Here is a 23,705-nt window from a genome sequence, read left to right on the forward strand (position 1 = left end):
TTTCCCAGGTTCCTAAGGGAACAATTAACATCTGTCTTCCTCTATAGCTTTTAATTCTGTGTGGGGATGTGGCCTTCCTGGCGCAGCTGTGTCTCTTCTGAAAATTCCTTAATACATTTGTTTAAAATCACTTCAACTCTATCCTGTCTGTCCACCAGTCAAAATAGGATTCTACACTTCAGACTCAAAGGATCAGGCTAAAATACTGTCTCAGAAATGCCCTAGTGCCACCTTCTGGCCAGATGGTGTATGACACCTCTTGGTTCTGGCGTAAAAGTGCGTTCATTCCTTCATTCATTCATGTCTCCATCCATTCTTTTGTTCATTCCATGCCATGCTCTGAATATACTAGTTCCTATACACAAACCCAGTTCCTGATCTCAGGGAGTTGAGACTCTGGCATAGTCTTGGAATCTCACTGTTGTAATCCTGAAAGTCTTGACGCCACAGAAAAGGGCTTCTTTGCCGTTTCTGAAGTCGTCTTACCCAAAAGCCCTAATAGGTACTGTATGGTCTAAGCACACTATTTTCCTCTTTTGGCCACATATGCTCTTACTTGGTTTGCACATCTGTGATCAAGCCTGTCCTTTACAGCTACTCATCAGGATCTCACTATGTTACCCTGGCTGGCCTTGAACTCCTGGCTCAAGTGATAGTCCATCCTCAGCCTCCCAACTAGCTGGGATTACAGACATATGCCACCATGCCTAGCTTCCTTCCTTCCTTTTTTTCTTTTTCTTTTTGACACTGGGGATTGAACCCAGGGATGCTTTATAACTGAGCTACCTCCCCAGTTCTTTTTATTTTTTGAGACAGAATCTCACTAATTGCTGAGACTGGCCTCAAATTTTCAATCCTTCTGTCTCAGCCTCCCAAGTCCCTGAGATTACAGGCATGCTTCCACTGTGCCCAGCTCTTTCTTTCTTATATTCTGGAAACTCTAAAGTTGGAACCACAAGCTGGAAGAGACCTTCATTCATTCTTTAAATACTTATTGAACACTAGTTAGGTGCCAGGTATTGTGTTAAATGCTATGGAGCAATAGTGAGCCAGAAAGGACGAGGTGTGTGTTCTTATGAACTTATCATTGTCTTTAAGGAGATAGGAAACAAAGCAAGTATGCAACTTTTAAATATTTATTTTTAATAGGTGATACATTATGATTCAAAACGCAAAAGGATGTACATTGAAAAGCTTCTCACTCCTGCCCCTAGCCACCTACTCCCCCCTAAAGAGGCAAACAATGTTACCAGTTTTCTCTGTACCCATCCAGAGATAACATTAATATACAAGCAAATATATCCCCCATTATACAAATGGTGGTGTTCTATACACTCTGTATTGTACCTTGGGTTTATTTCACAACATACTGTAGAAATTGTTCTTATCAGTACATAGATTCCTATCTTTTACAGATGTAGAGTATTCCATTACATGAGTATTGCACAGTATAAAATAATGTTACATTGCTGAGCAAGGTGGTACATGCCTATAAACTTAGCAACTCAGGAAGCCGAAGAAAGAGGATCTCAAGTTTGAGGCCAGCCTTAGCAATTTGGTGAAACCCTATCTCAAAATTAATTTAAGAAAAAAAATTACTTGGAATGTAGTTCAGTGGTAGAGTGCTCCTGGGTTCAATCCCCAGTAACCATCCCCCCAAAAAAGTTACATTGTGACAAATGTTACAATGCAAACAGAAAATAAGAAGCTGCTTTTTATTAAAATGTATTATTTTTTGTGGTGCTAGGATCAAACCCAGGGCCCCACACATACTATGCAAGTGCTCTACAAATGAGCTACATTCCCAGAAGGGGAGCTGAATTTTAAAATAACAAGTGGACATTTTTTTTTTTTCAAGACTCAGTTTTAGGTAAGGCGGTCAGGAAAAGAGGTTCAATTAAGAAATGAGATTGAAATTGAGTCCTAAGAGGAAACTGAGGATGGTCAAAGCAAGAATGAGCATCCTGGAGGGGCTGAGGAGCCCCAGAACCAGGTGGCAAGGGTTGTCCTGGATCAGGTTAAGGAACACAGCAGGTATCCTAAGGAAAATAGGAAGCCCCTGGAGGATTTAAGAGGGAAAGGGATAGGCGCTGATTTATATTGTTAAAAAAAAAAAAAATTCAGGTGGTTATATGGAAGGTGGATGAAAGGAGAGAGATCAATAAAGAAGCTAATGCAGTCCCCGAGGCAGCAGATGACAACAGCATGGGGAGGGTGGTGGCCAAAGGGATGGAGAAATATTGAGTGTTGGGATTTATCCTGGAAGTGGAGCTGACAGGACATGCTGATGAACTGGAGGCAGGTTCAGCTGATTATTTTGTCCAGGCCCCTCACTTCCCAAGCAGACTAAACTCAGTGACTTGCTTGTCAAGGGTCACAGAGCTCCACAGTGGTGGATCCAGGCCTAGAAGCCAAGGTTCCTGACTCCCACGTTAGTGTTCTTTCATCCTAGTAAAGTAGGAACTGAGATTTGAAAGTAGAAACTATTTCTGAAATTCTGTGAACTAATAATTACTGATATATTCAATTTTTTAACAATTGACAGCTGTTGACTTTTTTGAAACCAGATCTCAGAGTAAGACACAGACCTGGCTGGAGTGAACAGATGAGCCCAAGTCCATCTCTACCTACTGTCAGCCTGCAGCAAGGGGGACAGGCAGTGTGGGAGTTGGGGGTGGAGAATACAGATAGGCTAATAAGGGGAGACCTCCCTGACAAAGTGACAACCTCTGCTGAAAAACCTGAAGGAGGGGAAGGAATGAGTGGGCACTGCAGATCTATGAAAAGAGCATTCCAGGGAGAAGATGCAGCTGGGGAGACAGATCCTCTAGGTGAGCCTGGTATGTCTGAAGAGTAGCAGAGAGAACATGGTGAGCAGAGAAGGAACAGTGGGAATCGTGACAAGAGCAGGAATGGGGGTCAGATGGCTTATAGTCTGTGACCATTAAAGGCTTTGGCCTCTGTTCTGAGTGAGATATGAGCCAGGAGGAGTGAGCAGAGAAGTACATGATCTGACGTTCATCTGCACAGGTTCACTCTGCTGCCATGTGGAGAAAAAAAACTTCAGGAGGCAAATGTGGAAGTAGAGACCAGTCAAGGGGCTACTGCAATCATCTAGGTGACTGTGACTCGGCCAGAGTGGATATGGTGACACATGGCCAACCAATAAGATGATCTTAGAAAATGGGCAAGCTTACTACTGATGAGAACACACAGGGAAGGGTTTTGAGTTTGGACGTTTTGGACTGGATGTCTTCGTGAGACATCTAGTGGAAGGCTGAGCCGACAGTCAAACACGTAAGTCCAGGAGCCAGCTCTGGCCTGTCTACAAGTGAACTGCTGGTACATGGATGGTGTTTATAAAGTCCCAGAATTGGATGAAATCTATGTAGATGGAGCATCAAGGACTGAACCCTGGGTCACTGATTCCAATAGGGCAAAGAACAGAACCACCAATCAAGAAGACTGAGTAGGAATGATCAGTGAAATAAGAAAATCAAGAGGTATGCAGTGCTAGACTCCAAGTGAAGGAGAGAAGCATCAACAATGTTATATGTTGCTTATAGGTCAAACAAGATTGAGGACCGAGAATTAGCAATGTGGAGTCACTAGAGACCTTGACAAGTGACCCCACTGAAAGGAGAGAAATGGAATCAATGAATAATACCTTCTCTTTGGGATTTAGTTGCAAAGAGGAATAAAGCTATAGGTAAGCTGGGTATGTGGAATGGCATCAACTGAATGCAGGAATGGGAGAGGAGGTATTGGGAGATTTGAGGAAAGGGAGAGGGTATGAAAAGCTTTTCTTGACATTAGCAGATTGAGTTGACAAGAGAAATTACTTTCCTCCTAAGGTTGATTGAGTTTACAATGAGACACTGGAGGCTAAGCGTGTAGCTGAGTCTATGCTAAGCATGCTCAAGGCCCTGGGTTCAATCCCTAGCACCACCCAAAAATAATTTAAGACACTGGTTAAATGGCTTTCTTGAGCCACTCTGAACTGCATATGTGCAGGTGGGTGCAGTTAAATGTAATTAGGATTATGGCTCAGTAGCAGAGTGCTTGCCTAATATGTGCAAGGTCCTGGGTTCAATCTTCAGCAGTGGGGGGGGGGGGGGGGGGGGAGGGGGAGCAAGATAAAAGGGTTGAGGAGTTGAGGGTAAAGTGGGATTATGATGGAACATGGAACTTCAGCTAGGTTAAGAATAGAGATACCAGGCATAGTGAGGGAAAATAAAAATATGCTTTTTTCCAAAAATGGGTGATTTCTTCTCAAGACCTTACCCAACTTGTCTTCACCTCTCTGGGCCTCTGGTAGCATGGCTTTCCCTTCCAGCCTCATACGTTGTGTTACTTTTCAATATAGTATTCATTGCCAACCAACGAACATTTTATCTATTCACCAAAATTGAAGTCCCATTGAAGGCAAGTCTGTTGCCGTAGGCTGTGCCTAGAACTGTGCCTATCCAATCCTGGTCAGCTTATTCTTCAACCACACACTCCCAACATGTCCGATACTTCTGCATCAAAATGTCTCCATCTGAAATAACATTCCTCTAAAACCTAAGTGCCTAACTCTTTAGACTAAGAGGCTTCAGGGAAGCAAAAATCTTGAAGTTTGGCTTCCAATGCTCGAGAGCAAGGTTGGAAGGAATATTAAAAGGACATACTTCTGCCAAGTTGCTTTTGATGACTGAGGGAGCCCCAGGTTCTTGGGGCTCCATTTACCCCAGTCTCCCAAAAGACTACATTATGTTGTCATGGAAGCTCTAGGTCTTTCTTTAGTGGGTCAGAATAGAAAACTCAGAATCGTAACTAAAGAGGGTTGCAGGGAATGAGGGTTGTCCTGCAGACAGTTTGGCATTATTCCATTTTTGTAAAATAAAATTGTGTATGTATAAATTACAAACACATACACATGCTATGCACACTGATCTTATGTGCCATAAAGCAGACTTTTTTAACATTTAAAAGGATAAGGAAACATAGCAAAGTATGTACTTTTTACAATTGTCTGAATTTTGATTTAAAAGGCATTGCTAGTTAACTTAAATCGCTGTAAAAAAATCACACAATCAAGTGACTTCAGAGGTCATTTCCTTTTTCCAATGAGGATATGTATGCAGAGATTTGTACAGCACCATACACAGCTCCTTAAGGGTGAAACAGAGTGCCTATGAGTAGAAACTGAAGCTGGGAAGGAAGATGAAGAGGTTTAAAAAAAACATGTCACTAAGGACAATCTGGGTACCCCCCCCCTTTTGTTCTTATAGTACTGTACTCCGCATAACTACCACAACTGTTAGTGTGTTCTTTAAACTGGACTCTGCAAAAATCAAGAATCTTTTTTTCTTTCCCCCAATGCCCATCAACAGCACCCTACGGGGAGCTTACAAACTATAGACTGAATGACCAAACAATGGAAAGAGACACGCTAAACTGAACAATACAGTATTTTGCGAGCTTCCTCAGGGTGCTGCCCCTTAAAGAGCAACTCAACTTTTTCTTTGGGACGTACATGAACAGCCTCGATGGCCAGCAGGTGGGGCTAACAGCTTTCCAACCTTTAGCCAGTCTTCGTGCGAGCATTATTGAAGGGGCTGAAGCAAGCAATGAGTGGTGCAAAATCCCAACAATCAGTTTCTTGCGCAACCCAGCTCTCCTAGGAAGGTGAGGGGTTAGGGTGGGGGAGGCTTTTGCGCAGGCGCAAAAGCAATGGCAGACCCTATCTTGTGTCCAGCAGTGCCCACGGCAAAAGAGCCAGTTAGTCAGAGGGAAAGCAGACAAGAGCGAGGATGTAGCGGGGTCGGGGATGTAAGGAACGAACCAGAATAAAGTAGGCAGGTTTGTCCTCCTCCAGCAACAGGGCATCGCGCACACACGATCCAGCCGCCAAGCCAGGTCACCGGTGGAGCTCCAGAGCGGATCCCCGACACCGGAAACCACTGGCCTCAAGAGTGCATGGGTTCGATCCCCAATACCAAAAAAAAAAAAAAAAAAAAAGTACATGGGACGTCTCCCTATTCCCTTAGCCTCTGAGGATGCTTCATCCTGCAGCCATAGGCTTTCCACTTGCAAACCCAGCAGTTGTAATGCAGATTAGTTTCAAATAAAGGGATAATTTCACCAGTTGCTCAAAAACAACTAGTGACAAGTGACAATTCAGAAAAAAAAACTGAAAATGGGCAACTTTAATACATGACCGCTTTTGGATAGGAAAAACCCAGAACCCCTAAAACAGTTTGAGAGGACTTCCATCATTTGGGACCTCTATTTACAAGGAAAAGGTGGAAGAGCAGGATGCAAACGAACCCACGCGCACTGAGCCCTGTTGTATTAGGGTAAGTAAAAGACCACTCTACAACTCCAGATCCATTCATATATAGTGCTATTTAAGGGAAGAAATTAAGTGGTCGAGTATTTTGATTAGGTTAATTCTCCATTTACACATTAAAAAAAAAAAACTTGCAGGGCACAGTGGCACAAACCTATAATCCCTCCTACTGGGGAAAATGAGGCAAAAGGATCACAAAATTTTAAGGCAGCCTGGGGGTACTTGGTCACAGGTTGTCTCAAAAGAAAACAGGGTTGAGGATGATATTCAGTTAAAGAGTAGTTGCCTAACATGCATGGGGCCCCAGGTTCAGTTCCCAGCACTGCAAACACCCCCCCCCCCAAAAAAAAGCCATCTTAACAGTACATTGCAATTTGAAGAATTTCTACCAAAAAAAAAGAAAAAAAAAAAAAAAAAGGCAATGGGAGCAAGGGCCATGGGGCTCACCTATAATTCCAGTGGCTCAAGAGGCTGAGGCAGGAGAGTTACAAGTTCAAAACTAGCCTCAGCAAAAGTAACTGAGCAACTCAGTTAGACCCTGTCTGTAAATTAATACAAAGTACAACTGGGGGTGTTGCTCAGTGGCCAAGTGCACCTGAGTTCAAGACCAGTAATTGCTGCCCCCACTCCAAATGGATGGTTTTTTAAAATTATTCCCCAATAAAAGGAACCAGAGTTGCTTGGGAAAATGGGGTTGGGGAAGAGGAAATGGAAGACTAGCCTGAAACATCCTGAACTACAAAGAGTTCTAAAACTGTCATGCCCAAAGCCCTGGGTTTGGATTCCCAGCAAGGAAGAAAAGACGACATGAGTCAACTTGAAAATGCTCTGATGGTTAAAACTGGGATAATTTGAGCAACAAACGATAGCACTGACATAAATCCATACTGATATAATTGAAAAAATTGAGAAGTGACATCCTCCTTACAGAATTCTAATTGGTAAATGCAAAAGGAATAGAACTAGCGTATTAACATTTGGCAAACACTACAATATTTGTTGCAGGCAGTAGCAATCCATAGATGTTAAAATTAGTTGGTCAAAGAATCAAGAGTTTCAAAGTATATCCCAAGTTACTTATTAATTACAAAGGGAAAATTAATAATTTTACAGCAGAGAAATCTGGCAGGCATCACTTTAACCAAGTGATTGAAGTTATCAGTAATAGTTCACATCAACATGTAATCTGATATAATGCACTCAAAAGGGCACAGTACTTTCATAAAACAAATAACAACCTCAATCTAGTAACAAGAAATTATAAAGTAAATACAGTTTGAAGGGCATTCTATAAGGTAACTAACTGGCTGGTATTCTCCAAGTATCTAGTCATGAAAGATGAAGACTGAGGAATTATCATAGGCTAGAGGAGATTGAAGACAACTAAATGCAATGTGGGATCCTGGACTGGACTGGATGCTGAACCAGGACCACGGGTAAAATCATTAGTGTGACAACTGGAACAAATCAAGTAAGATCTGTAGATTACCTAGTAGTGGTTTTGATTTTACTATGGTTATAAAGATGTTAACACTTGGCAGAGGTTGAGTGAAGAACTTCCCTTATTTTTCCCATATGAGAACTTCTTTTTTCCCCAAAATATCTAATTATTCCAAAGTGTTTTTTTTTTTTAAATGGAACATATTGGAAGAAGACAGTCAATCAAATACAGCTAAAATAAAATTCAGTGCCTTAAAATTTATGTATTTTGTTCATATTACAAGTCTTAAAATCTTTGAATTTATGACACTGATGGTATAAGATTGTTTCCCCTCAACTTTAACAAAGGGGAAAAAGTAAACAGCTATCTTCAAAGTTATAAAATTCACCAACATTATATTCTGAATAAAGCCTTGAGAACAGTCAAAAGTTAAGCGCACACCTGTAATCCCACCCGCTCAGGACGCTGAGGCAGGAGGATCTCGAGTTCAAAGCCAGCCTCAGCAAGTGAGGCGCTAAGCAACTCAGTGAGACCCTGTCTCTAAATAAACACAAAATAGGACTGGAGATGTGGCTTAATGGTTGAGTGCCCCTGAGTTCAATCCCCAGTACCCCACCCAAAAAAAAAAGAAGGAAAAAAGATTAAAAACTCCCAGTGGCAAGATTTTCTTCAGTAAATAAGAGAACTAGTTTAGCTGCATTTTGGAGCCTTCACTAAACCAACTTTAGTATCAACCTCTTGAAAGCCAATAGTCTAATCCTTCGGTTCATAAGTGTGATGATTGGGTGTTTACATTATTGTGTGAGACTGTGCCTCCCTCCAAACCTTGTTAAGACTGTGGCACATTACCCGTCTGACATGAGGGGAAAAAAAAGAAAAAGTCAACAGTCTAATTTTATTCTACTACAAAAAGAAAAAAAAAAAAAAAAAAAAAAAAATCAATGTGCCTTTTGAGTATTCTTTTTAATACAGAAGTCCAAGATCCGAAACCCTCAACACTCAGTAGGGTAAAATGAGTGATCTTATTAAAAGGTACAGTTTTAGTTTACTCCCAAAGTCTTAAAGAGTATCTTCTATATGTGATATGAAAAGAAAGATTGGGAAGCAACTACTGAGTTTTGAACCTTTCAAATTACAAAAAAAAAAAAAAAAAAAAAAAAAAAAAAAACCACCATCTTGAATAATCATGTCCAACTTGAATTCAACACAAGAAAATCTAGGTAAAATTGCTTTTAAATTTGCTTTTCTCTGGTTTTCTTTTTTCTTCCTGTTTGAAAGCAAAATACTAAACAAGCTCAAGGGAACCCTATAGAAGTTCCAGAAGTTAGGGATACAAGTGGAAACACTGAGTGCTGCTCCCCACCCCACCCCAGGGGATCGAATGCAGCCAGAGGCATTTTGCGACTGAAACACCCCCCCAAACCTTTATTTCAAACACAGTGCCTTGCCAAGTTGCTGAGGCTGACCTCAAACCTATGATCCTCCTGCCTCAGTCTCCCAAGTCACTGGGATTAAGAGGCATGCACTTCCACACCCAGCTTCAGGGCTCCATTTCTTACTGGGAAATCTGGTCAAATTCAAACTAGAGAAAAACACAAGGAATTTCCTAATTTTGGGGCGGAGGGGAATGTTATTTCAAAAAGCTTGACAGGAATATCCAGAATATTGTACTGTGCCCCTGATATAAAAACCTAAGTGTTAACTATAATGTTAAATAAATATCAGCACTGACTTATTTCACTGGCACCCTTGACTTACCAGTCTGGGCTGTACAGAAAAGGATGAGTAAGTCACTTCAGGGCAAAAGTGTCCAACAGTATTAAAACCCATTTTCAGAATTCTCTTAGTATAGATGTTTTTCAAACATTAAACTAACTCTCCAAAATTGAAGCTTTTTTTTTTTTTTGGTGTTAGGGACCAAACCCAGGGCTCTGGCATGCCAGGCAAGTGCTCTTCTACTGAGCCACATCCCCAGCCCCCAAATTGGGACATATTTAGAGCCAAAAAAACTTTAAGGCACAGAAGCCCTTCAAATCTAGGCAAAAAAACAAGAATGAATTAAATGTCATGTGGTTATAAGGTACACCAAGACTCAGGTACACTCGAATTTCATGTATTTAGGACACGAATCCATGTGGAACACTGTCTAAATAAACCATACTTTGGTTTTGTTTTGCCCCCATTTTTTTGGGGGGGGGAGGGGGGGTTAAAAATCCTGGAGATAGAACCCATAGATGCTCTACCACTGAGTTATATCCCCAGTCCTATTTATTAATTTATTTAGGTACTAGGGATTGAACCCAGGGGGGGCACTTAACCACTAAGCTACATCCCTAAGCCCTTTTTTTTTTTGAGAAAGTGTCTCCATATGTCACTAAGACTGACTCAAACTTGAAGTTGTGACCCACCTGTGTCAGACTCCCAAGTCATTAGGATTATAGGCATGAACCACCATGCAATAAACCATATTTTAGATTACACACTTATATCCTTGGTGGTTGATACCACCTCCTCCAGTATCACTGGCCAGAGTTTTATGGAGTTAGTAGTGCCTGGCACCTAATAAACACAAGTTATCTGTTGAATGAATGATTTACCAGTGGCTCTATATTCTCTGGAAAGTATCCAGAAATGAAGTATTATGAATATTGACCCACCTTGCATTGCAGGGGTCATGGTTATACAGCCCTAGGTACAAAGCAAATCTGAACTATTTCCTTTCAACACAAACTTTCTAAATTAGTTGCTATACTGCCTCTCAGAAATCCTTATACTCTAAATCTTTCACAACATATAGCAGATTCAAATAATACTAAATGGTACTAAAAGTGATGCTCAACAGGATCTCACGTTTATTGAGAAGTGATTAATGGTAAAAAGAAAGGCAATGCCCTTTCCTCATTGGCTGAACAAGAAACTGAAGAAACATTCACTACACGTTTTACAATATTTTTCTCTTCCAAAATGCATTTCTGAAAACGAGTTTTTATCACTGTTCTTAGCTTTGAAATCAAATTAATCCTGACTTAATCAGTATAATGTACAAGAACAGAACATTTCTTAGGACTCCTAGTACTTTACTTTGAGTAACAAAGGGTCAGAGAAAATGAACCACCCTTAAAGACACAACCTTGGGTAACACTGTTAAATTCTCCTAGACAAAAATTCTTCATAAAAAATGTTCTTCCAGTTCGGAAGGGAAAAATCAAATTCCCACTTTCTGGGGTGGACACCCAACCTTTGCAACTCAAGTGTTCTCCAAGTGCAAATGTCAAAATGGGAGGAGGAAAGGGTTTAAAAATTAGAGAAAACTGTATGCACTTACGGACTTAAAAATCCGAAAAACATAGTAAAAGACAAAAAACCAAAGCATTATGCTCTGAAAATCACAACCGAAGCCAAAATAAAAGGGACATTTTTCACCTAAACTACCTAGAGGAATTTTTTGTTTACTTTTTTCTTTTTCCTATTTTTTCTTTTTTTTTTTTTTTTTTTTTTTTTTTCATTTTCCAGTTAAGTCCTATGTCTTTTGTGAAATTCCAATACTTAAACTGCAAGTCTGCAATCGTCTCTGTAAGTCAATGAAATTAAGAAAAAAGTCCTAATTCTCTTGAAGGTCAATTTTCCGCTTAGGATATGCAGATGCAACCGTTGCTGCAGTCTATGCAGAACTGCTTTTTATTTTCCACGACCTTGACGTTCCTATGAAGATAAGAAAAAAAGAAATGATTAGTTAAAACTTATCTGAACATACCTAAAAATTTTAGTTATTTATGCTAAACAGAATATTTCCACAAATAATCTGGCTTTTATTTCTTTGTTTTTTTGTAGCAGGGATTGAACCCAGGGGCGCTTAAACCACTGAGACACATCCCCAGTCCTTTTTATTTTGAGACAGGGTCTCCCTAAATTGTGTAGGCTGTCCTTGAGCTTGTAACCCTCCTGCCTCAGTCTCCTGAGATGCTGGGATTACAGGCATGCACCACCACACCCATAAAACTTTTATTTCTTAGATTTTAAACCAGGGTAGCAACACTCAAGCATCCCAATTAATAAAAAATTACTTCTCTTTATTAAAATCCATTTTAGCCAGCAGAGGTTACACACACCTATCATCCCAGCAGCTCTGGAGGTTGAGGCAGGAGAATCTCCAAGTTTAAAGCCAACCTCAGCAACAGCGAGGCACAAACTCAGAGACCCTGTCTCTAAGTAAAATGCAAAACTAAGGCTGGAGATGTGGCTCAGTGGTTGAGTACCCTGAGTTCAATTCTCAGTTACCCCAACCCTTCCCCCAACTCCCCAAAAACATCCTATGAGTACTAGAGTCAGATCACTGTACATTCAAACCCTATACTAATCCCAGGGCCCTGGACATATTCATGGACTACAAATTCCTTTTCTATAATATAAAGATAAATACCTCACAGGGTTGTGGAGCATTAAACTGACTACAGAAAGCTCTCACTGCACGGCAGGCCAAGAAAACCACCCTCATTCCCCAGGGAGAACTTAAGTTGACTTAGGGATGGATTTTTAAAAACTGACAATCATATTTGACTTTTCTCTAAAAAATAAACAAACAAAAAAAAAACCCTAAATACTTATTTTCTTAGTAAGAATCAGTCTTTATGAGTCCTTTTGATCTAAAAAGCCATCTATTTCACACATTACCTCACAATATACAACTTTTAAAAAAATTAATGGAAAAATAAGGCTCAATCCACAAGCAGGAGTTCAAAGGCCTAAATTTATATAATTATTCCCATTTACCCTTTGCTAACTATGGTTTGACTGAATGTTTTCTACCAAAAAGAAGAGCATCTATTACAAGTTTCCAAGTTTCAGGCACTGTATATAACAATCTTCCTATAATCACCCTATTTGGACTATTATTCTTCCTGTTTTTTTTTTTTTTTTTAGTCTTTTTTGGGGAATGGGAGGGGGCAATACTAGGGGTGGGAATAAACCCAGGAGTGCTGAGCTATATCCCCAGTTCTTTCCCTTTTCGTTGCTGCTGTTGTTGTGGTCATTACAAGGGATTTTAACCCAGGGGCACTCAATCACTCAACCACACCCCAGCCATTTTTTATGTCTTATTTTGAGATAGGGTCTAAGTTGCTTAGGGCCTTGCTAAAATCGCTGGGGCTAGCCTTGAACTTGTGATCCTCCTGCCTCAGCCTCAAGTTGCTGGGTGCTGTGTATGCCACCACACCTAGCACTTTTTTCTTTTCAGATACAGGTGAACACAATACCTTTATTTTATTTATTTTTATGTGATGCTGAGGACTGAACCCAGTGCCTCACAAATGCTAGGCAAGTGCTCCACCACTGAGCCACAACTGCAGCCCACTTTTCATTTTTTGAGAGAGTCTTGCTAAATTTGCCCAGGCTGACTTAAATCTTGTGATCCTCCTGCCTCAGTCTTCCAAACGTTGAGGATTATAGGCATTTGCCACCACACCCTGCTTATTTTTCTTATTTCAGAGATAAAAAAACCAAAACTCAAAGAAATTACTTCCCAAGGACAAAAAGGAACCAAAATTCATACCTAGAACTAGTGGTTGCCAAATCCATGCCCTTTCTACATTGTTATCATAAATATTTACATAAAAATCAACAAAAAAAGACTGTAAATGAACTGACTACACTACCACTCTTATTCTATGAAAAAAAAAGTAAATTACTTTTTCAGAAAAAGAAGTTAAGGGGCTGGGGAGATAGCTCAATCGGTAGAGTGCTTGCCTTGTAAGCACAAGGCCCTGGGTTCGATCCCCAGCACCCAAAAAAAAAAAAAGAAAAAGAAAGTTAATATTTGTTTTTGTGATGTCCTACTTCATATATCCAGATTTCAGAGACACCCACCAACATACCAAAATCAAGGATTTATTTTTAATAAATTTTGAAATTTTTAATAAATCACTCACCTACTCCAATCTCTGGGAATCAATTAGTCAAATAAGAAAATTAATTCAGTCCAACCTAAGAGAATTAAAAAGTTTTGATGTTCCTGGGCAGCAGTATTTTTCCCCCTCCTTTTCACAGAATCCTCCAAGTTTCAACAAAGGATGTATTATACAGGAAAATCAGTTACAAAACAATCTTTGGAGCTGGTCAAACTTTCAACTCCTTACTTAAAACAATCTTAAATTCATCTACCTAGTTTTATCTTTCATAAACTACACAGATACCACTTATCTAGCCTCTTTTCTATTACTGTCAAAATCTATCCACCTTAGGTTTCCAGGGGTTGGGGATATAGCTCAGTTGGTAGAGTTCTTGCCTCACAAGCACAAGGCCCTGGGTTCAAATTCCCAGCACGGCAAATAAAAAAAAAGAAAAAAGAAAAAAAAAATCTATCCACCTTAGGCTCCTGGAAATATGAACTCAGGTGTGTTTCTTCATTAAGTCACATTCCGATTGCTGCTCCTGCTGATTACATTTTATTTTATTCTTGGTACCAGGTATTGAACCCAGGGTACTTAACCACTGAGCCACATCCCCAGTCCTTTTCTTTTTTGAGACAGGATCTCGCTAAGTTGCTTAGGGCCTTGCTAAATTGCCGAGGTTGGTTCTGAACTTGCAATCCTCCTTCCTCAGTCTCCCAAGTCCCCTGGATTACTGGCATGCACTACCACACCCAGCTCATTCCTATTGCTTTTTAAAAATCTGGGGCTGGGGAGATAGCTCAGCTGGTACAGTGCAAGGCACAAGGCCCTGAGCTCGATCCCCAGTACCGCAAAAAAAAAAAAAAAAAAAAAAACGGTGATACTGGGGATTGAACCAAGGCCTTGAACATGGTAGGCATGTGCTCTAACCACTAGATAGCTACATCCCTGGTCTTTATTTTTTTTAAAGTTGAGACAGGATCTCCTAAATTTCCCATATACCTTGAATTTGATTCTCCTGCCTTAGCCTCCAGAATAGCTTGGGTTGCAGGTGTGGAACACCTGACAGTTCCTCAATTCCTACTGCTTTTATTATTCTTTAAGTGAGGACTGTCTGGCTCCTCTCCTTATGTTCTTCAAGGTAAAGTTTCAATCTTTTTTTCCCATCATTGAGACTATTTTAATCATTTCTTTCAACATCCTTCTAAATCTGCACTCCCAACTGAAACTGAAATTACATTGCTACGTTTCATGGTAAGTAGCCACAACAACATCAAAAGCTCCCAGGAAGGGGCAGAGGGTTTATTTCAGTGGTACCATTTGCCTACCACGTACAAGTCATAAACTGAATCCCTGGCACCACAAAAACAAAACACCTCCTAGAAAGCAAAAAACTTGTCTACAGAAAACCTCATGAACTACTTTTAAGTTTAGCAGAGGAAAATAGTTACTAAGATTTAACTTTTGGGCTGGGGATATAGCTCAGTTAAGAGCACAAGGCCCTGGGTTCAATCCCCAGCACCATGCAAAATAGATTTAACTTTTAAATAAAATTGTGCCTTGTACTGGGGTTGTGGCTCAGTGGTAAAACATTTGCCTGGCATGCATAAGGCCCCAGGTTTGATCCCCAGATAGCAATTAAAAACGAAACAAGGAGCTGGAGTTGTGGCTCAGTTGTAGAGGGTTTGCCCACCATGCGTGAGGGCCTGGGTTCAAGCCTCAGCATCACATAAAAATAAAATTAAGGTATTGTGTCCACCTTTAATTTAAAAAAAAAAAAAAAAAAAAAAAGCTGAGGATATAACTCAGTGGCAGGAGCTTGCCCAGCATATGAGGCCCTGGGTTCAATTCCCAGTACTGCCACACACACACACACACACACACACACACACACACACACAAAATCACACCTGAAAACAGTGCCTTGCTGATGTAATTCAGCCCCAAATTTTAATGCTAAATTAGAAAACCTAAACTTTTTATTACTGTTCTACCAAGTCCTAAGAAAATACATTAAGTTCATCAGCATGCTTTTGATAACAGCATTTAAAATATTTAGTCAAGTCAGGCTTATTGGCAGAAGTCTATAATCCCAGCTACTCTGGAGGCTGAGGTAAGAGGACTGCAAATTTGAGATCAGTCTAGGCAACTTAGCATAACCATCTCAAAATTTTTAAAAAAGGGGGTTGGGAATGTAGCTCAGTGACAGAGTCCCCTGGGTTCAAACCCCAGTACTGAAAATATATGAAAAGAAAAATAAACACATTTATAAGTAATAATGGTAACATTCATCTCCTTGAAGAGTGTAAGGATACTTAAGTATTCAAATCAAATCTTGAAAAGTAAATGAATCTGGAATCAGTAAAATAACTAAACTTTTCACAAGATTTTACTTACAAAATCAAATTTTAAATATTGTTTTTATTTTTTAAAAAGCAGGGCTGGTAATGTGGCTCAGTGGTAGAGCACTTGACTAGCATGTGTAAGGCACTGAATTCGATCCTTAGCACCACAGAAAAATAAAGGTATTGTGCCATCTACAACTTAAAAATAAAAAAGCAAACTGAAAATAGAATCAGTAAGATCCTGTTTGAATCTATAAGTAAACACCTATCACAGTACTATCTGAATCAGTCAAGAATTATCAATAAATGCTAAAACCTAAGGGTGAAACTTTGAGGAGAAACAAGTATTTATATAGTCTAAGTTTTATTTTCCCATCTATTAAAAGGAAAAATTAGTAATCTTTATTACAGTGGAGAGTCTTGTGGATGATACAAAAGTGATCAAAGTTAACATTACCAATAAGGGCATAAACAGACATCTTGTAACTCTTAACTGATCTAATAAGCAGGACTGTGTGTATTGAAGTCATTGAAGAGTAAAAGACTTAAGAGGCATGAAATAAAATGATTCTAAACTAGAATGTGGATCACAAAAAGACTGCTTACCAAAGACCTTAATAAACTGGAAGCTATATGTCATAGTGAGTGCCAGTAGTTCCAGTTACTCAGGCAGCAGAGGCAGGAGGATTGCTCGAGACCATGAGTTCCAAGCAAGACCAGTTCAAAAGAACAACACATGCACAAACAAAACACTACACTGGAAATATCTGAATAATATCTATAGATTGAGTAACAATATGTCAAATTTCCAGACTTCGGTAATTATACTATGGTTATGTAAGTGCATGATATCTGATTGGAACCTTAGCTCAAGTGGCTAAGAAGCTGGGCATGGGTGTGCACGCCTGTAATCCCAGCAACTAGGGAGGCTGAGAGGAGGATCACGAGTTCAAAGCCAGCCCCTGCAACTTCCAGAGGCCCTAAGCAATCTCATATGGTTGCCCTTTTTATGGTGAGAACATTCCTTACACAAAAGAAAAAAATACCATGTATCATCATTATAGCCACCATGCAGTACAAGAACTCTCTTTAAACTTATTCCTCCTGTCTGTAATTATGTATCCTTCTAAGGATCTCTCCCCAATTTTTTAGGGGGTGACTGGGATTGAATTCAGGGTGTTTTACCACTAAGCTACATCCCTATCCAGTTTTGTTTTTTAGCTTTTTCTTTTCTTTTTGGGGGGCCGGGGGGGAGACAGGGTCTCCCCAATTCTCAGAAGCTTCAAACTTGCAATCCTCCTGCCTCAGCTTCCTGAATTGCTAGGATTACAGGTATATGCCACCATGCCTAGCCCCAATCTTTAAATAAAAAATAAATTTAAAGACATTTTAATTTTTTGTTGTTGTTACTATAGGGGGACACAATACCTTTATTTTATTTTTATGTGGTGCTGAGAATCGAACCCAGGGTCTCACACTTGCTAGGCAAGTGCTCTACCACTGAGTCATAATCCCAGCCCAAATTTAAAAAAATTGCAGAGTGCTTGCCTAGCACATGTAAGGCCCTATGTTCAATCCCCAGTACCCCTAAGAGAGAAGGGGGGATGTTAAACGAAGAAAATACATTTCCAGTTCTCAACCTCTGGGCCAAGGGCTTAAATAACAATGTCCACTCCTCTATCTACTCACTCCACCTCAATCCCTTCTTATTTTAAGACTGATCATAGGGCTGGGGATATGGTTCAATGGTAGAGTGCTTGCTTAGCATGCACAAGGTCTTGGGTTCAATCCTTAGCAACAAAAAGAAAAAAAAAAAAAAAAAAAAGAAAAGAAAAGAAAAAGAGAAAGAAAACTTTGTCTCTAGAGAGAATATCCTAAAAACCACAAGGTGGCAATGTTACCTCAAGTCTATACGTATGAAATAGGCTGATGCCCTTCATCCTAAGTGGATACCTTCCAAGTCCCTCAGTGAATGACTGAAATTATATAGTACTGAGCCCTGTATGTGTTTTTTTCCCTACACATACAAACTTAAAGTTTAATTTCTAAATTAGGCACAGTAACATTAATAATAACTAAAAACAATCATAAATCACATTATACATAATAAAAGCTACATGAATGTGTTCTTTCTAGAATTTTCCATTTAATACTTTAAGAGTGCAGGTGACCACAGGTAAATGAAACTGCAGAAAGCAAAATCACAGATAAGGGGGAACACAAAAAGTCTCTCAGAAATCTGAAGCCCCCCCGCCCAACACCTGCAAAGTACTATGGATTGAACCAAGGGGCACACCACAAGCTCTTTTTATTTTTAGTGTCTTACTAAGTTGCTCAGGCTGGCCTCAAATTTGCAATCCTCCTGTAGTCTCTGGAATAGCTAGAATTATAGGAATTTGCCATAGTGCCTAAGTGAAACCTGAAAGGTTTTTAATGTCAATGTATTAAGTTTACCTGTTTGGCTTTCCTTTATTTAGTCTACTATTCTTTTTCATTTCTCCTACAATCCCACTTCCTCCACTTTTTTTCCTTTGCAGTGCTGGAAATGGAACCCAGGGTATTATGCATGCTAGGCAAGCACTCTACCACTAAACTATACCCTCAGCCTTCCTTCCACTTTTAAGTGGACCATAAAACAACTGAGGTGTATTTATTTATTGCATTTTCTTTTGGGGAGTACTGGGGATTTAACCCAGGATTTCCCACATGTGAGGTAGGCAAGCACTCTACCAATGAACTACATCCCTAGCCCTAACTACCTATTTATCCACTGGTCCTGGAAATTGAACCCCGGGGCACTTAACCACTGAGGCACATTCCAATCCTTTTTATTTTGAGACAGTATCTAAGTTGTTTAGGCATCACTACATTGCTGAGGCTGGCTTTGAACTTGCAATCCTTCTGCCTCAGTCTCCCAAGTCACTGGGATTATCGGTGTATGCCACTGCACCCAGCTCTTAGCCTTTTTTAATTTAAAAAAATATATATACATATATATGTATGTATGTATGTATGTGTGTGTGTGTGTGTGTGTATATATATATATATATATGTATGTTATATATATAAGTTGTAGGTGGACACAATACCTTTATTTTTATATGGTGCTGAGGATTTAACCCAGGGCCTCACGAGTGCTAGGTAAGTGCTCTACCACTGAGCTACAACCCAGCCCCTTAAAAATTACTTTGGAGACAGTTTTTCAGGTGAACAGACATTCAATTGGACACAAGTTCTTGAAACTGAAGCAGAAACACCAGGAGGAAGTATAAGCATTAATTAATAATCTTCCACACCATCTAATCCTTTTCCAAGATTGTTCATTATTAGTTTAACTCCAATATACATTTCATTGAAAGGGAAATAAAGCCTGAAAATATTCAGTGCCTGAATAAATCTGGCAGGTAATTTCTCAAATGAGAATAAAGGACAAGATAAATTAGTATTGGTTTTTTGTTTTGGTATAACCAAAAATAAGATTTGAAAACACTTATTTCCAAACCAAATAAAATTGTTTGCTAGGCTCTCCAGTAAGAGCTGCAGTTGAACTGAAACTAACATCACAACAATTTATCAAAAAAGATTGGAAATACAGACTTTGGCTTGTATTATAAATGTATTAGACAATTGTTTTCAATACTGTGTCAAACCCCAACCCACCCCCAGCCCTAGGATACTCTATAGTCAACAGGTAAATTTAGAAAGAATGAAGCAATCATTAGAATACTTTCCATATACCTGAAAAATGTTTTCTACTTCAACTCCACTTTTGAATTGTTTCAATCTAACCATTCACAGTAATTTCATTAATTACTTCTCAGCTGGACCCCCTGAACTTTGCCACATACTTTCTCTCTGCACTCTTCAGTCCTAATAATTCCAGTAGCACTCTTAATATCATGTAAGTTATTAAAGCTAATGACTGATCCAATCAAAAGGTGTAGAGGGGCATGTATATGCCCAAATCATTCATAAAAAGATATGTGCAAATATATCTACATTTAACCCTCCTAACAATCCAATGAGGTATCCTCCCCTGCCCCTTATTTTTTTAAAGTACTGGGGCACTTTATCACTGAGATATATTCCAAGTGCCCCTCCCGCTTTTGAGAGGGTGTCTAAGCTGCCAAGGCTGGCCTTGAACTTTGCAATCCTCCTGTCTCAATCCTCCAAATCACTGTTACTACATACATGTTACCACCACACCCAGTCTAAAATCTTCTTTTAAAGGACCCACACTATAAAACTGACCACCTTTAACCTCCCCCCCTTTTTTAAGTACTGGGGACTGAACCCAGAGGGCTTTACCACTGAGCTATATCCCCAGTTCCCCCCTACTCATCCTCATTTTTGACAGTCTCACTAAGTTGCTTCAGGTCTCACTAAATTGCTGAAGCTTGCCTTGAATTTGGGATTCTTCTTGCCTCAGCCTCCTGAGTTCCTGAGATTACAGAGAGCACTACTATGCCCAGTTTAAAAATCAGTTTTAACATCACATTTTGAGCAATTTTAGAATGGTGAGTGACTGCTAAATCTTCTAGTTTAAAATTATCTGAAAACTCTAAAAAATTAACACGTCTAGCACATACCTGTAATCCCAACTACTCAGGAGACTGGGGCAGGAAGACTGAAAGTTTTAAATCAGCCTGAGTAATTTAGTGAGACACTGTCTCAAAATAATAAAAAAGGGCCAGGGATATAACTCTGTGGTAGAGTACCACTGAATTCAATTCCCAATACTACAATAAATAAATAAATAAATAAATAGTGAGCCTCCTTCTGAGGAGCAGGGCTATAGGTGCAGCTATAATAATAACTGCTAATCCTTCAAGAAATATGTAAGATGCTTATTAGATAAAATACTAATTTATTAACTCTGAAGGTTTCTTCCATGTCAGGAAAGGAATCAAGGCCTGGTATCAATATATTTTTTCAAACTTTCCAGATGGCTCAAAAGGTTGTCTTAAATCACTAATATTTTTTTTAAATTAGTACTCCAAAGCTCTCCTCCACGCCTACCCTGCTCCCTTCCTCAACCTTTTCTGGGGCCCACTGACCCCAAGTTAACTTTTTGCCATAAGTAACTTTGAATTACCCAAGAACTTGTCTGGGCTCTAATGCTAGCTCTGTCATTAGAGGGAGATAACCCTGCAGTTTGTGTACAAAATTAGAGTAAACCTTGCCCATTCGATTTTATAGTCTCTCAAAGTAGATTATCCACAACCATTTGAATTCTTCTTTTCCTTATTCTTGCTGCCTGTAATTAACCACAACCATTACAACTTTCAGCAAATGGTCATGGAGATTATAAACAGTAGATTCAATGTGCTCCATTTTGATTATTGTGATGGGAGACTAAAGTGCTTAAGTAAAGGTTCAAGTTTCAATTAATTATGTTCTCATATGACCACAAATAGCAGACTGGCTTCAGGTACCAGCAGATAAAAATCACTGTTAACTATTTTTTACCCTTTCCTTTGTGGTACTGGGGACTAAACCCAGAGATACTATCACCAGGGCTATATCACCAGTCTTTTATTATTTATTTAGAGACAGAATCTTTTTTTTTTTCTTTTTTCTTTTTTTTTGGTGGTGCTGGGGATCGAACCCAGGGTCGTGTGGGAGACAGAATCTTGCTGCATTGCCCAGGCTGGTTTTGAATTTTGCCACTTTGCCATCCTCCAGCCTCAGCCTTCCAAGTAGCTGGAATTACAGGAGTATATGGCCACCATATTTTAAGTGATAAGTGTAAAGTAGCACGGCAAAAGAACAGAGCTTTGGAGCAAAAATTCCCAATCCTACTTCTTAAGAATCATGAGAAAATTATTGAGAAAATTATTATTTTTCTGAATCTGTTTCCTACGATATACATCAATCTTTTTCTTCTTTCTTTTTTCCTTTTTTTCTAGTGGTACGGGGATTGAACCCATAGCCCGTAGCCTACAGCATGATGCTAGGCAAACATTCTAATACTGAACTACAATTTGACCCATTTACAGGATCATTACAAGAAAATGAAGATAAATGAAAAGGGCCTTTACACTGATGCCCAACAAATATCTAAATAGGGGCAAATAAGTACGTAAAGGGGTAAAAGGCAAGACAAATACTATATAAAAAGCTATACTAAATAACTATTTAGGTAGAGATTAAAAATGTCAAAAGAATGAGAGGTTTATCAGAAGAGTTGTGACTTTTCTTTCATTTTTTACTTTTAATAAAGTCATACTTTCCAATGACATGCAAAAATTACAATTAATAGAATCTTTAATGAAAGTTCTAAGGGGCTGAAAGCAGTGGTGTACATTTGTAATCTCAGCTACTCAGGAGGCTGACAGGATTACAAATTTGAGGTCTGCCTCAATAATTTAGTGAAAACCTATCTCAAAATTAAGAATAAAAAGGGGGCTGGGTATATAGCTCAGTTGGTAGAGTGCCTGCCTCGCATGCACAAGGCCCTGGGTTCAATCCCCAGCACCGCAAAAAAAAATAAAATAAAATAAAAAAATAAAAAGGGCATGGATGTAGCTCATAGATAGGGCATCCCCAACACCCCAAAATAAATGTTCTATGTGCTATCCATACCTTCCCCAAAACAAAAATTCACATAAAAGGTCAAAAGGTTACTTTAGCATATTTTTCCTGAATGACAGGGTCGAAATTTGCATTTGCAGAAGGCCCTCTACCACCTCTTCAAGAACCACCAGAAATTGTATCTGGCCCCTATTCAGTACAGAGATTTCCCTTACCCCATCCCCAGTACTGTGGACTGAACATAGGGGTGCTTTACCATTGAACTCCATTCCTAGATTTTTGTTTGTTTGTTTGTTTAATATAGGGTTTTGCTAAGTTGCCAAAGCTATCCTCGAACTTGTGGTCCTCCTGCTTCAGCCGCCCAAGCAACTGGAACTGCAGGTGTGCACTGGTGTACACTGGTGTGCCCAGTTCCCAACCCTCATATATTTCTGATCCACAGCTGGTTAAAACCACTGATGCAGAATCCTTGGATACAGCAGGCCTGTTAAATTGGAAAGAAGAGCAACTGCCTGGTTTTTCCTTCATCTTTCCACTCGTTTCCCTACCCATCCTTCCAGACCCATATCAATTAAGGCTTCCACAAAAATTTCCAATGACTCTAATCCTAACTGGTCTTGCTATTCTCTTCTGCACTTGGTCTCATACTGCAAAATTAGCACTTTAATATACACTGTCCTACACAGTTTCATCTGGTATGTCATAATTCCTTGCTATCTTCCCCATATGACTAAATGGAATTAAATCAGTTCAACTAGGAACTGTTTATTCAACAGGAATGAAAAACATTAGGGAGCTATTTTAGCTAGTTTTGTTAGCACTGGAATTTTGTCCAGACGGTGGCAGTGGTATGCAAATTTAAACTACCTGCTTCAATGAAAGTCAGAAGGGATTATCTGAGCTGACACACTCAGCCTTTCTCTCTGCTCATTTGCAGACTTACAGAGTTCAATGGCAAAAAGTAGAAGAGCAGAAAAGAGATTACCTTTGTTTGCCCTAATACAGGAAAATAACTTTTTCTTCTCTATATGAAATTCCTCAAGAGCTACAGGAAAGTAATTTATCACACTGTCCCTTAAACTAGAACATTCAAAATGCTGCAATCTTTCCCATTTTCCCCTCTGGGCAGTAAACCTTTACCCCTACACATCTCTGCCCCAACTAAA

General features: G+C 39.4%; 1 protein-coding gene and 1 non-coding gene across 2 annotated transcripts in view; one reads left to right on the top strand and one right to left on the bottom strand.

Annotated features, from left to right (window-relative positions):
- Window positions 1-8,531: 8,531 nt before the first annotated feature.
- LOC124968803 (small nucleolar RNA U13) lies at window positions 8,532-8,634 on the top strand. The gene has a single exon (XR_007105848.1). It is a non-coding gene; the product is annotated as a small nucleolar RNA U13 (small nucleolar RNA).
- Window positions 8,635-10,604: 1,970 nt separating this feature from the next.
- Ythdf2 (YTH N6-methyladenosine RNA binding protein F2) overlaps window positions 10,605-23,705 on the bottom strand; it is a 32,994-nt gene continuing 19,893 nt past the window's right edge. Inside the window, 1 exon segment of the mRNA XM_047547623.1 lies at window positions 10,605-11,477. Coding sequence (XP_047403579.1) covers window positions 11,454-11,477 — 24 coding nt within the window. The 3' untranslated portion in view covers window positions 10,605-11,453.

Source organism: Sciurus carolinensis, chromosome 1, assembly GCF_902686445.1.
Source record: "Sciurus carolinensis chromosome 1, mSciCar1.2, whole genome shotgun sequence".
NCBI lineage: Eukaryota > Metazoa > Chordata > Mammalia > Rodentia > Sciuridae > Sciurus > Sciurus carolinensis.